At 45.0% G+C, this 13,255-nt stretch overlaps 1 protein-coding gene across 2 annotated transcripts in view; it reads right to left on the reverse strand.

Moving 5' to 3' along the window:
- The window catches only part of LAMA1 (laminin subunit alpha 1), a 679,286-nt gene that overhangs the window by 151,234 nt on the left and 514,797 nt on the right, over nt 1-13,255 (reverse strand). For both annotated transcript variants that reach the window (XM_069620697.1, XM_069620696.1), the window contains exons 45-46: nt 11,982-12,125; nt 5,069-5,202 (exon numbers count right to left, since the gene is read on the reverse strand). In XM_069620697.1, the coding sequence (XP_069476798.1) occupies nt 5,069-5,202; nt 11,982-12,125 (278 nt within the window). The remainder of the gene's footprint in view (nt 1-5,068; nt 5,203-11,981; nt 12,126-13,255) is intronic.

A 13,255-nucleotide genomic window follows, 5' to 3' on the forward strand; every position in this document is an offset into this window, starting at 1 on the left:
AGTCTAGGTGTGGGGCATGAGTGAAACCAATAGTTTTCCCTGATTGGACAACTACTGGCTGTTTGAATGGTGCAGATCCTTAGTGGGCTTGGACTTGCTGCCAGGCTGATTTTTGGATAAGAAGAGGGCTCCTGCAGCCATTTCTTCAGATCAGCGTTAGAGCCAAGAAACACTTGTAGACAAACAGACAAAAGAAGATCCTAAGAAGACTCCTGAAGAGACCTGACATCCCTTCCTGCGTCGGGCCCGGTGAAGCACTGCTGGGCTGCCTGATTTCCAAAGACTGTGAGTGATGTTTCAGCCCTTGGACTAGTGGGTGTGAAGGTGTGCCACCGTTGTTCCTGCAGACCTGTTATCCAGGTATTCTAGTGAACCAGTGTAGCGTGGGGAGCTGGTGTCTGGTCCTGGGTGTGAGCGGCATGGCAAACCACCCCCAGCTACTAGTCTGAAAGATAACCCCAGCTAGGGAGGAATCTCCCAACACCATGAGAAGGGTATGGAACAAGTTACTTACCTGTAACTCTTGATCTCCAGCATGGGTCTTTCATGAATTCACATGCTAATGAATAGTCACCACCATCAGGCTGGGACTCCTCTGTAAAATTAAAGCAGTTTAGCTTTAAGCTAAAAAAACTGGTTGTGGCTTCTATAGCCTATTAAAGTCACCTAGGGCCATACTGCCCCAGCCAATGACACTCATCCTCCTAAACTCCCCCCCGGTGGCCATCTTCAAATTTGGTCGCACACATAAGGTGGCAGCATTAACCCAGAAGAACCAGAGACGGGAAGGAGGGAGGGTTCACATGTGAATCCATTCAAGACCCATGCTGGGGAACCAAAGTTACACGTAAGTAATTTGTTCCTTCTCCAGCATGGGGTCATGCATGGATTCACATGCTCATGAATACAATTACACAGCAGTACATATATACAACCACGGGAGGTGGCAAGGCTCACAGAAGCAATACACTTACCCCTGGAACAGACTCACCTCAAACAAACAAGTTGTGCAGCACTGCCTGGCCATCCCGGGACTCCTCCCTTGACTCCCTGTTGACACAGTAGAATCTTGTGAAGGTGTGGGTAGACCTTCACGTAGCAGCCCTGCAGATGTCGAGAAGGGGAACACCAGAGAGAAATGCTGCGGTCGTTGCGATAGATTTGGTTGAGTAAGCGCTCGGCCGGGCCTGGAAGCAGTCTGTTGGCCAGAAGATGGCAATACATGATACAGCAGTAGATCCACCTGGAGATGGTAGCCCTAGACAGGGTCTTCCCATGTCCCATAGGATCAAAACTGACAAAAAGTAGAGACGTTTTAAGAAAGTCACTTGTGCGTGCAACATTGAACTTCAGAGCATGCGCAAGGTCCAGCGAACGCAGTGACCTTTTAGCAGGCAAAGAATGATTTGCAAAGAAAACTGGCAGAACCAAAGGCTGGTTCAGATGTAGGTCAGATGGCACCTTTGGCATGAAAGAAGGGCAAGTTTGCAGAACCACTTTAGCGGGGTCGGACAACAAATATGGATGTTTAGAGGAGAGAGCCTGCAGTTCACCGACCCGTTTGGTCAAAGTGATCTCCAGCAGGAAGGCGGTTTTCCACGACAGAAACTTCAAAGAGGCTCAATGCATAGGTCCAAATGGGGGACCCATCAGTTTTGACAGTAGCACATTTATTTCCCATGCAGGCGCAGGAGACTTCACTGGAGGAAATGTTCTGAAGAGGCTCTTGGGGAACTCCTTTACAATCCTGTGCGACCCCACGGAGAGCTTGCCTGGAGCCTGGTTGTACCGGCAAATGGAAGCCTGATATACTTTGATAGATGTATGGGCAGGGCCAGACTTGGCCAATGAGAGCAGGTAAGGGAGAAGCTGCATAGCGGTCAAGCGCAGAGGAGAAATCTTCCCTGGCCGTCACCACACCATAAAGTGCTTCCACTTGTGTTTATAACAAGCAAGTGTAGTGGGGGCCCTGGCTTTGGCCCGAATTTTCATAAATTCCAAAGGCAGTGAGTAGTTTCCAAACTCTAGCGCTGCAGCAGCCAGGCCATGAGGTTCAGACACGCTGGATTGTGGTGATGGATTTACCCTCCTTCTTTGGAGAGGAGGTCTGGAAGTGGATGCAGTTTGATGGCTGGTGCCACCGACAGAGGGGGAAGATCTGAGTACCAGATCTGCGTGGACCATGCTGGTAAAATGAGGATCATCTTGCAGTGGCAATGTCTGAGTGTGTTGATCACACATAGGAACAGCAGAATTGGCAGAAAGGCGTACAGAAAGAAGCCCTTACAAGGGAATGAGAAGGGGTCTCCCAGACTCCTTGGCTGAGGATACCTGCTGGAAATGTTTGACACTAGTCTTTGGTAGCTGTCGCAAAGAGGTCGATTTGAGGGAGACCCCAGTTGTTAAAAAAACGAGACACTTGCGCTTGTTGAAGCTCCCATTCATGGTAGGACCGCAGCTCCCTGATGTGAGAGTCAGCAATGGTTTTCTGGATGCCTGCCAGGTGAAATGGGATGAGAAACATGCATTGAACAATGACCCAGCGCCACAGATTCTGGGCCTCCAGGGAAAGAGCGGGTGAACACGTCCTGTCCTGCTTCCTGATGTAAAACATGGTGGTGGTGTGGTCCGTGGAACCCGCACCACCTTCCATTGGAGCTGAGGGTGAAAAGACTTGACGTCCCTGGACGTCTTCTGCTTCAGATCTTCTGTTCCAGTGGTCGACTTGCCTTCTGCCTCAGGAACCTCACCTTTTATTTGGATTTCCCATTAATTCGTCTGTAAACACTCACTGGAGTTTAAAGAAAGGGGTGGGTGGCTGTCCAATCAGGAAAGCCAGCCCCCCAGTGGGAACTGGTTCCATTCAGGCACATTAGCAGACAAAAGAGAGGGGAGTGTCAAACTCCTCCCCTGCTTCCTGTCCTCAAAGACAAACTGGAGGCTAGGTGGACACACAAAGGGCTCCCGCCAAAGGCAAAACTCACATTCAGACCTCCCCCTCCTAGAATGGTAGAATAAGTACTAACAAAGGATACACACAGACAAAATGGTGAAAAAAGAAAGGAACCACCATGTTGGAACATAGGTGACCCTTTTGTGCATTACCGGTGCTGTGGATACAGCCTGCAGTGGATAAGTGCACAAAAGTTGTCAGAACACATCCACTGCCACCAGCCATAACTACAGGGTTATCACTGTAACCAAAACATTACAGGAGCAGAGGTAAGGGGGGATACTAGGTATCCCCTAAGCACTCCACATAAGCAGAGGTCGAAGTGGGCGGGAGCGGTCGGAAGCGGTGCTCCAATACATTTTATTTTTAAGTTTCACTGTTCCTATACTTTTTTTTTTTTAAAACCGTTCTGGAATGGTTTCGTTTTAAAATAAAAGTGTAGGAAGAAGTTGAAGCTTGCACCTCAGTGCACTGCACTGAACGTTCCTTTAAATAGCAGGTGTGCTTGTTTGGGGGTTTGAATTGTGTGTGGGAGGTGGTGGATGGATGGGGGTTGTGGAGAGCAGAGGCAGGCCAGCATGGGACATAGTTCCACTATTTATTTTCGTACACTTCGACCACTGCACATACGGTGGGTTGTGCTAATCTCTCATAGGTTAAAGTTTTAGGAAGGATGCAAAGTAGTCCTCTTTCCTTAAGAACAGTAGTCCTTACGTAACATGAAAGAATATCAAAGGAGAACCAAAAAGGGTCCCCAGCAACACTACACACAGTGTGTGCTGTGTTCTGCAAAAGTGAAACACAGATGCCTTTAAGAGATGTGGAGGAAAGCGATACTCCATGAAATAAGGCAAAACATAAGGAACAGAGTTCCCATGGTTAGAGCCAATAAGAATGAATGAGGTGAAAAAGGCTCCCCTCATTCAGGAGAAAAAGAAAAAGGAATCCAGAAGTCCAGCAAAATGTGCTGGTGGTCTCACTAGGAGAGGGGATTAAGCATACAACTGATAACTCTCCCTAACAACAAGCAACAGCTCAGGAAGGACAACCAGTAGTCAAAAAGGGAAATCAGAGCAAGAGACATAGTTTCTATATTGGGTCTCTCTGGAACAGAAGGCCAGTTTAAACCGGTCCAAACCAAAAACAAACGGTGCAGGGCTCTCCTCAGGGTGAGCCCATGTGGTCACAGCTGCCATTTTACAACAATAAAAGAACAAACAATAACAGAAAAGTAAAACTCAAAAGAAGGGATGACCCAAACCAACAATGAGCATTATCCCTTTCGGGCTATAATTAGGTTCCTAAAAAGAATTACTGTTCCCAGAGCCATATGGGCTACCATACAACACTAGAGGAAAGAGTTTCAGTGGCAGGAGAACTTCAGTAGACGTCCCTCACACCTCCAAAATAAGGTCAAAGTGACTAATAGGAAAAAGCTAAAAGTGTAGGGGTCCCATACAATGTGACAGAAGAACCCCAAAAAGATACTCTACCCTAACATCTACCCAGGTAGTTTGGTTAGGCCAAAGTGTAAAAAGCCCTTGAAGATCCACTAAGTTGGCCTGTCAGGAGACCATACCCGAGCTGGTTCTGAAAATTCCTCCTAACACTCCTTCACTGCCTATCCTATCCCAAATGACACAAAACGGCAGAGAAGGCTTGCAACCAATCATGAGGTAGGCAATGGATGCCATGTGCCAGTGGGAGAGCTCAAATCCCTGTCACTCTCCACCCTAGATAAGGCAGCTGCTCACAAATACTGAGGCAGTTTCTGAGGCATGCTTTAAAAGGCATTTCACCTGACATGCATCCCTTTCAGCAAGCAACTCCGGACAGCTCCCTGGGGACATCAGCGCCTCACAATATTGCCTATAACTGTGCTAAATATCATTAGACTTATGAAAGAAAACAATGTAAACATCCATTTTAAAGAGAGTTTAAAAATGGACTGTAGCATATCAAAGATGACAGAATTTTTGGGCTGAAGTATAAACTCAAAGGTTGCACACATGGAAGTTATTCAGGAGTTACCAAGCACTTATCATTTCAATTGCATACATATGACTTGCAAATACACACGTGCAATGGCATTTTCACAAATTACGTAAGGTATACCTGGTTGCATGTATTCTGTACCAGGTGTTATTTTTTAGTTGAAAATTGGAATACTCCAGCTTTGTGGCTCCGGATCCCAAATCCCAAAGGAAGGAGACTAGGCCCCGCCTCATTTCTAGTGCCAGGAAGTCCATCTGAAAATGTTTTACAAAACTTATTAAATGACAGATACAATAGACTTTATCTGACAAATAGTCACACTTCTGAAACACACCCTCTTTGTCATTGCCACCATGGTCACCGTAGAAGAAGCATCTGTTTATTTTTTTTGTTATGCTTTCTAGTCTATATTTATATTCCCTTCCCGATTGCACAATATGCTTCCTCTGCCAAAAGACAGAAACATTTAAAAACTTTTGAAAAACATTTGAAAACATTTTTCACATAATTTCACAACAACGCGACTTAGAATTTAAAGAAAAGGTGTTCCACAACCATGGGATTCTCTCTACAAAAGTAGACCACATACAACTACTATCATACTATATAATAAAAGGTCAGATTTATGTTTGTCCAAAGCCGTCCTGCCCGCTTTGCCGGTTATCACTGCTAGAGGGAGCTGTTGCCTTACGCACACAACAATATTTATTTATGTATTTATAACGTGCCAACAACCCGCAGGCATCAGGGCGTGACACAGACACAAACAGACGAACAGATAGCAAAGGACAATGCCATAGAAGACTGCAACGAAGGGTGAATTTACTTAAATAACCTGGTTTTCAAGGATTTTTTAAAGGTTCAAAAATTCTGCTCCTGCATCATGGGAAGAGGGAGAGTATTCCAAAACTTGGCAGCTCTGACCAACTGTTAGGCAGGATTGTATGTAGTAACCCTGTGGGAGACTACACCAGCCTTGTCCTCTTGGTAATAGTTAACCCACCCTTTGATATAGGCCTGTACTACATAAGTTGGTAGTGTGACTGAGCAGCCAGGCTTATCTCAAGAGGGGTCAATGTGAGCTGCAGGGTTATAACATAGAGATTCACAGTAACATGTATTCAAATAACACTTATACTCAAGGTTTCTTAGTAAAATGATTATTTATTAATTTAACAGTCAGTTTTCAAATAAGCCTTCTTTAGAAAGGAGCACATATATAACACTTAAATATACTTCAAAATACACACTCTCAGTTTCACTTCCTACACCCTGAGGGAACTTCAATAACTAGGACACTGTGGACATTGATAGATCACTGGTACATTTAGAGCAATACTGAGTTTGGTGTCAAAAGGAAAAGGTTAGCGAAGGAAACAATGGTTAACAAGTTACTCAAACAGGTAAGCACTTTTGAACCCCCCAATGCAATGTAGATTAACCCTTTCCCAGCGATACAAGTAAAGAATGTATGACTTTTTGGAGGGACAGATTAAACACAAAGTCAGAGGTTAGAAGAGTCTATCAGGGAGCCAGGACAGCCAATGTCAATTGAGAAAAGTCTAGGGGAGTTGAAGATCTTCTTGAAGGTAAGTAAAAAGTGTTGCACAATATTATAGAGAGTTTTTGTTGAAAAAGAAATCACTGTTGGGCCACAAGCTGGAAGTCTTGTGAAGGGCAAAGCTGCAAGCAACTCTGCAAAAGGCAGCAAATGCAAATTTCAACTGAGAGCTAGCAAGCTACACAACAAGAGGTAAGTACCCCTTAGTTTACAGTACCTTAGGTCTGAAGAGATTGGTTCCAGCTGGCTTCTGTTTCTGTTATAGTATGGCAGATCCTGTTGTTCCTGGGCCTCAGTCGTGGGGACAAGAGGGAGGACATCTGGGGACTCCTGCACTATGATTCGAAGGTCAGCGGCAGCAATGGACAAAGTTCAGATCAGCAGCACTTCGCGGTTTCAGCTACTCGCAAATAGCACCACTGCGGTTCTCTGATACCTTGTGGACTTCCTTCGCTTCTTGGGTTCTGCACTCTGGTGAGCTGACTGAAGCTCGGGTCGTCCTGCTTCTTGAGGGTCCTGGGGAGACTCCTGGAGTTTTTGGCCAGCTTACAGATGTTGCACTCGACTACAGATGTATCGACCCTTGGCACTCGGTTCCTGCAGCAGCAAAGAAGTACAGCTAGTTGGGGAAGGTCTTCCAGCAAAGTTAGTCTTTGGTTAGTTGGCCCCACTAACCCAAGGGAAGAAGTCATCCCTTCCGGAGCTTCTCTTATCGATTAGAAAAAGAGTTTCAGCACAGCAGCAGAGCTTCACTGGGCAGTTCAATGGTCCAGGAGGATGCAGCAAGCTTTGTTCACGGTTTCTTCCTCGAGGTGTCCTTCCCAGTGGTTGACTCTGTCTTCAGTCCCAAAACCCTCGCCTTTTAGCAGGTTTCTCCCATCCATGCAGAGCCCAGCTGTCACTCACAAAGCAGGGACAGCCAGCCAATCAGGACTGGGTGCATTCAGGATTCCATGGAGACAGAGGATAGGGGAGTTTGGGGCACCTCCCTCACTTCCTGCCCTTGCAGACACACTGGAGCCAGAGGCAGGTTTTCAGCACTGAAGCCCGCCAAAGACAAAACAAACAAAGGGGGTCAATCCTGGTTTGGCATACAGAGTAAAACCAAAGAAAGACCTCACAAACAGAAAATGGTGAAAAAAGAAGACCCGGGCCATTTTGACACAATTGTCACCCATGGGTGCTATATTCCAGCTGAGGATTCAGCCTACGATAGAAAGGCACAATGGTAGGAAAATTAAATCACTGCCACCAGCCATTTAAATAGTGAGGGTAACAAAAAAAATGTTACATGAGTAAGTAGGAAAAGGGGCTACTAAGTAACCCCCCAGCACTCCACATAAGATGGGGTGTGCTGGACCTACAAAGAGAAAAGGTAAGTAAAGTCAATTTCACTTTACTCTTCTTGGGAACAGTAGTTCTCACAAGAAAAGGTATTTAAACCTTAAGAGAAATCTAAAGGTTTTCTCTGTGACACTGCATTGAAGGTGCTGTGTGTCGCCATACAAAAAGTAGATGCCTATGGAGTTTGTCAGACTCCAAAAACAAAGGAAATATAAAATCCAAATCAGATCAAAAAACACGAGCGAGAAAAAGGGCTTACTCACTCGGGGTTAAAATTAAAAAGTTCTAAAGTCCAGCAAAAAAGCTGGGGGTCTTTAAGGTTGAAGGGAATTAGCACCTAAATGAGAATTCGCCCTATCAGTTCTCCAGACCATAGACATTCCAGCTCATTATTCTCAACTGTTGTACCATAACTTATATGTTATTACATAATGTACTGTGTTTACCAATACTCCAGAATTCTGTGCAACTTAAGAACATGTTTCCTGAGCACTCCATTGCCAGTATTTTAAGTATTTCCACTCCCCAAATCACCTGAAGTGTGCAAATGCTGCAGAACTGTACATCCTGATCCTTTATAATACCAGACCGCACCCCCCTCATCCTCTCCAACCTGCAGCCTCCCTCCCCCCACCGTCACAACCCTCCCCAACCTAGCAGTGTAAGTCCCCCGTCCACACCCCTGGTCCCTGTGGCCTAACCCAACATGGCCTATTTCTGGTATCAAAACACAACATTAATTTAGCAGCTGATTCAGGGTTAGCTGTTGCTGCTATGGCCCATTCCACGTGGTCATTGTAGGACCGGTAAAGTCAGATATATCTGTAGTGGCGGTAAATTACTTCTCAGGTACTATGTGCTTGTCACAAAAGTGAGGAGAGCTGATGGTGCGACCTATAGAGCTCCTTCATTTTGGTGGAGAGGTGTCCTCATCGATTTCTTGGTTATCTGGGATCTGTATTTGAGCCTCGATGAATTGAACCGCCTCATCAGGGACTGTAAAAAAATACATTTTGCAACAAAAGTAATTTCTTGACTCCAATGAGCTGGCGTCTTTCATGCTGCACTGAGACAGAGGAGCAGATCTCTGTCCCGGAAACTCAGTATCTTCGCAATGATGGGTCTTGGGAAAGTCGCCTCGTTTTGGTTTGGGTCCAAGTGCCTGGTGGGCCCGCTCCAGCGCAAAGAAAGGTGAAAGCACTGGGCCATCCAATAGGTCCTTAAGTAGGTTTTCAATTGCATGGTCCATGCTTCCAGGTAGTGCATCCTCAGGGACCCCAACAATTCTGATGTAATTTCTCCTAGAGCGTGATTTTAAGTAATCACATTTGGCTTTTACAGCTTTCATGTCTTTCACCAAAATCACCACTGTGTTGTGGAAGCCTTGAACTGTATCTTCCGTCATACCCGATCCTTGTTTCAGCCTCAGTGATACGTACAGCTTCCTTAGCGAGGTGTGATCTCATGGATGCAACATTGGCCGCGATATTGTCAATTTTCTCATGAACAGCCGCAAATCCTTTTTGCCATGGCGTCCTTCATGTGAGTTAGGTCAGGGGGTGGACTCATGGTTGGACTTGTTTGTCCCAGATGTGAGATAGAGCAGGGGTGCACAACTGCTTTTCGCAGAGGGCTGAATGTACCTTTGAAGCGGCGTACAGTGGGCTAGACTACTAATGTGTGGGATGGAGCAGCGGTAGGGGAATCGCACGGCATGAGCAGGGGGCATAGCAAGGAAAAGAAAATACAAAAAGCGTCCTGGTCATGAAGACGGGGGCCTCAGAGAGAAAGTATTGTGACGAAAAAGATCAGGACTCCCTGTCTATCTCTGTGTCTCTCTCTTTCTCACTCTCTTTCTGTCTTTCTTTCTTACCCTTCTTCCACTCTTTTGCTCTGTTACTATTTCTGTCTCTCTCTTTTTCTGTCTTTCTATTTCTTTACATCTTCCTATTTCCCTCTCTATTACTATTTATGTCACTCTCTTTTTCTGTCTTTCTCTCTCCAGTGTTACTGTTTCTGTCGCTCTTGTTTTCTGTCTTTCTATCCCTGCCCTCTTCTCTCTCCCAGTATTACTATTTCTGTCGCTCTCTCTGTCTTTCTCTCCCATATTCCTCTCTCCCTATGTTGCTATTTCTCTCTCTTTCTGTCCTTCATTCTCTCTCCCCTTCTCTTTCTTTCTCTCTCTCTCTCTCTCTCTCTCTCTCTCGCTATGTTACTATTTCTATCTCTCTTATTCTGTCTTTCTATTTCTTTCCTTCCTCCTCTCTTTCTCCATCTCTCTCCCTCCCTGTTACTATTTCTGTCACTCTCTCTGTTTTTCTTTCTATCCCCTTCTCTCTCCCAGTTACTTTCTCCGTCTTTCTTTCTCCCTCTCTACCCTTCTCCTCTTTCCTTCTCCCTCCCTATGTTAACATGTCTGTCCCTCTTTTTCTGTCTTTCTATTTCTTCCTTTCATCCTCTCTTTCAGTCTCTCTCTCCCTGTTACTATTTCTGTTGTACTCTTTCTTTCTGTCTCTCACCTCTTCCTCTCTACAGATGTTACTATTTCTGTCTCTTTCTATCTGCCACCCACTCACTCTGTCTCTCACCTCTTCCTCTCTACAGATGTTACTATTTCTGTCTCTTTCTATCTGCCACCCACTCACTCACTCTCTTGTATGTCTTTCTTCATCTCGATCTTTCCCCTGTATGAAAATGACATGGACTGAGGCAAGATGGTAGAATGCAAATCTAAGCTTGTTTCACATGCTGGCTGGCAGCAATGTGCCCAGCAATTGATCCCTGGGAGCAAGAATAACCCCACGCAACATGAAATCAATTGCTCTCTCTCTCTCTCTCGCACTGACTCACACACACACTCTCTATCTATGCCCCCCTCCTGTCGTAAAACCCCCTACCCAACAGCCACCATCCACCCGAGCCCTCTCCTCCTAGCCCCTCCTGCTTGTGAAATGTGCAGTGATCGAGCTCCAAAAACAGACAACCACTCGGGACATGCATGCATATGCCCATTTGAAGGGGCATTTCTGGTTTTGGCTAACACACACATAACTGTGTTATCTCCTTCCACTTCAGTGTGCTTTTTTTTGGTCCACAGAAGGTGAGAAGAGGGGTAACGTTATCAGGCGCTGTAGGGAAAGAAGTGAAAAAGGGTATGCTTGCGCTGTTAAGCATGGGAGGTGAGGAAGAGAGGTGGAAAATGAAGTGGAAAACAAAGTATCCTCATGTTTGTGTTTGAGTTAAATGCGGGATGCTGATTTTTACAAGACGCTCCTTACAAGGGAGTCAAGGCCCTCCAAGGGGAAGATACTTTTGGATAAGAGCTGGGAGATGTTGCAGTCCTGTTGACACATGTGAAAACAGAATAAATGTATGCGGCTAACTTTTACTGCGGGATTCAATGATTCAGCTCCCTGCCGAGAAGCAATGAATCCTTCTTTGTAAGCAAGTGGCTGACAGCTGACTCGCTGCATCGTGATAATTGGCCTCTAGTAACCTTATCTTTATTTCCATTGTCCCCCCAGGGGTGCCTCAGACTGCTTTCCACTCTAAGCAAAAGGGGGTGGGGGGCATATATTATAATGGAGATAAAGATAAGGTTAACAGCCGCTCTAATAGAGGTGCAGACTTGTCACAAATGTCTGGCCCCAGCAATGGTCCCAAGCAAACTGTTTACTTATGTAATAAAATGCTGGCAACTGCTTGAAGTGTACCGTATCTGATTACAAAAGTAAACACTATTGGCGGGCAGCATTTCGTGGGATGAAAGGCCACATTTGGCCTGCGGGCCATATGTTGAGCACCCCTGTAGTAGAGGGTTCCGGATTGTCACGAGGAGCCGCTGTCATGAATTTGTCCATAGCCCTCGACTTCTTCCCTGCATCTATGCCACTAGTAATGGTGGTTAGGCTGGGTCCACACTGATGAACAGAGGGATGCACAAAACCCAATATGGATTGTAACATGGGCAAACAGGAAAACACAAATCATAGTCTCAGAATCTGTCTCCTTGCCAGTTTATTTACATGATTAAAAAAATGTCCATTAAATTCATAGAATGCAAATATTTAAAAAAACAGAAAGATAGCCAGCACATTTATGTTTCATACAATAGCATTACTAACTTACATTAGTACTGCTCCCGAGGTAGAATAGAAGGTTGTCAGAATCATGAGTTCTCATGTTCAATGATAAGGTATTGAAGTTGCTGGAAGAAATGGGTGGCTGGTAGGCACGGACGCAGTCCCGGTCTGCTAAGACTGCAACTTTGATCTGCAATGAAAAATCACAATAGTGTATATATCAATTAATGATAATAGATTAACAGACAAAAGTATATCTCTTGCCACACGACCTATGATCAGGTGTGCAAGAAGATTCTGAAATGAGTTATGACTATGGTAGCCTGATGACACAGGTCAATAGGATACCACGGTTCCAGTCCCTGACGTTCCTTCAACAAATCATTGAGATCCAGTACCTAATCCAATTTGTTCAAGTAAAAGTAAGAAACAAGTTACTTGCCTGTAACTTTTGTTCTCCAGCATGGTGTGGGGTACATTTATCAGCCCAGCAGAATTCCCCTACATCACCAAACTGCAGTTGCAGCAGTTACAAGCAGAATGGCTGCACTGGCCCTGCTGAGCGCTATTCCCTTGCATCAAAACTGCGTTTTGCAGTGACAAAAATAATGGCTCCGTTGTATTTGCTGGGCACATATGGGGCGAGATGGTACCTGGAACACCCCGAGAATGGCTGCCAGTGTTTTCCTTATGTGCACCAAAGAAAATAATTCAAAGGCAACGCTGCTATGCTGCCAGCTCAAAGCTTCTTACTGAAAAATAAAATGTTTTGCATTTAAAATGACTGCACACTGATGCCCCTTTCAACATTACCCAGTTTGGTTCCAGTAAGACACATTTATGTACACCAGCAAAGACGGCATTCCTCACAAAATGGCATGTTTTATCAGGCAAAATCTGTGAAAGAGCAGAGAACTTAACTCCAAGCCGTACGGAAAATGCTTTACATTTTGCAACATAATAACACAAACAAACCCTTCACAAGAAGCTCTCTCTCTCGTTGCTTATGTCAGTTTCATTGGACCCTTGCCTTGGACAGACTCCTGTGTGGTAGAAATTGACTAGGGCCATGGAAATGCTCAGAACACAGATATGAGCGAAAACCGCATTTTGTAAAGGGACATTTAATGAATATTAACCCACGTGTAAAATGGTGCTTTTGACAAACAAGAAAATGCCTTTTAAAATGTGAAATGTTAAACTAAAGCCCTGTGCGTGCATGGAAATGTAATGGGGTTTGCTTTAAAACATATATAGGATATTCAATTCCAAAAGACTTGCTTTCTGGCTAAAAAAAGAAAAATAAATAAGTAAATAAAA

This window comes from Ambystoma mexicanum, chromosome 5q (genome assembly GCF_040938575.1).
Source record: "Ambystoma mexicanum isolate Mex_15411 chromosome 5q, UKY_AmexF1_1, whole genome shotgun sequence".
NCBI classification, from domain to species: Eukaryota; Metazoa; Chordata; class Amphibia; order Caudata; family Ambystomatidae; genus Ambystoma; species Ambystoma mexicanum.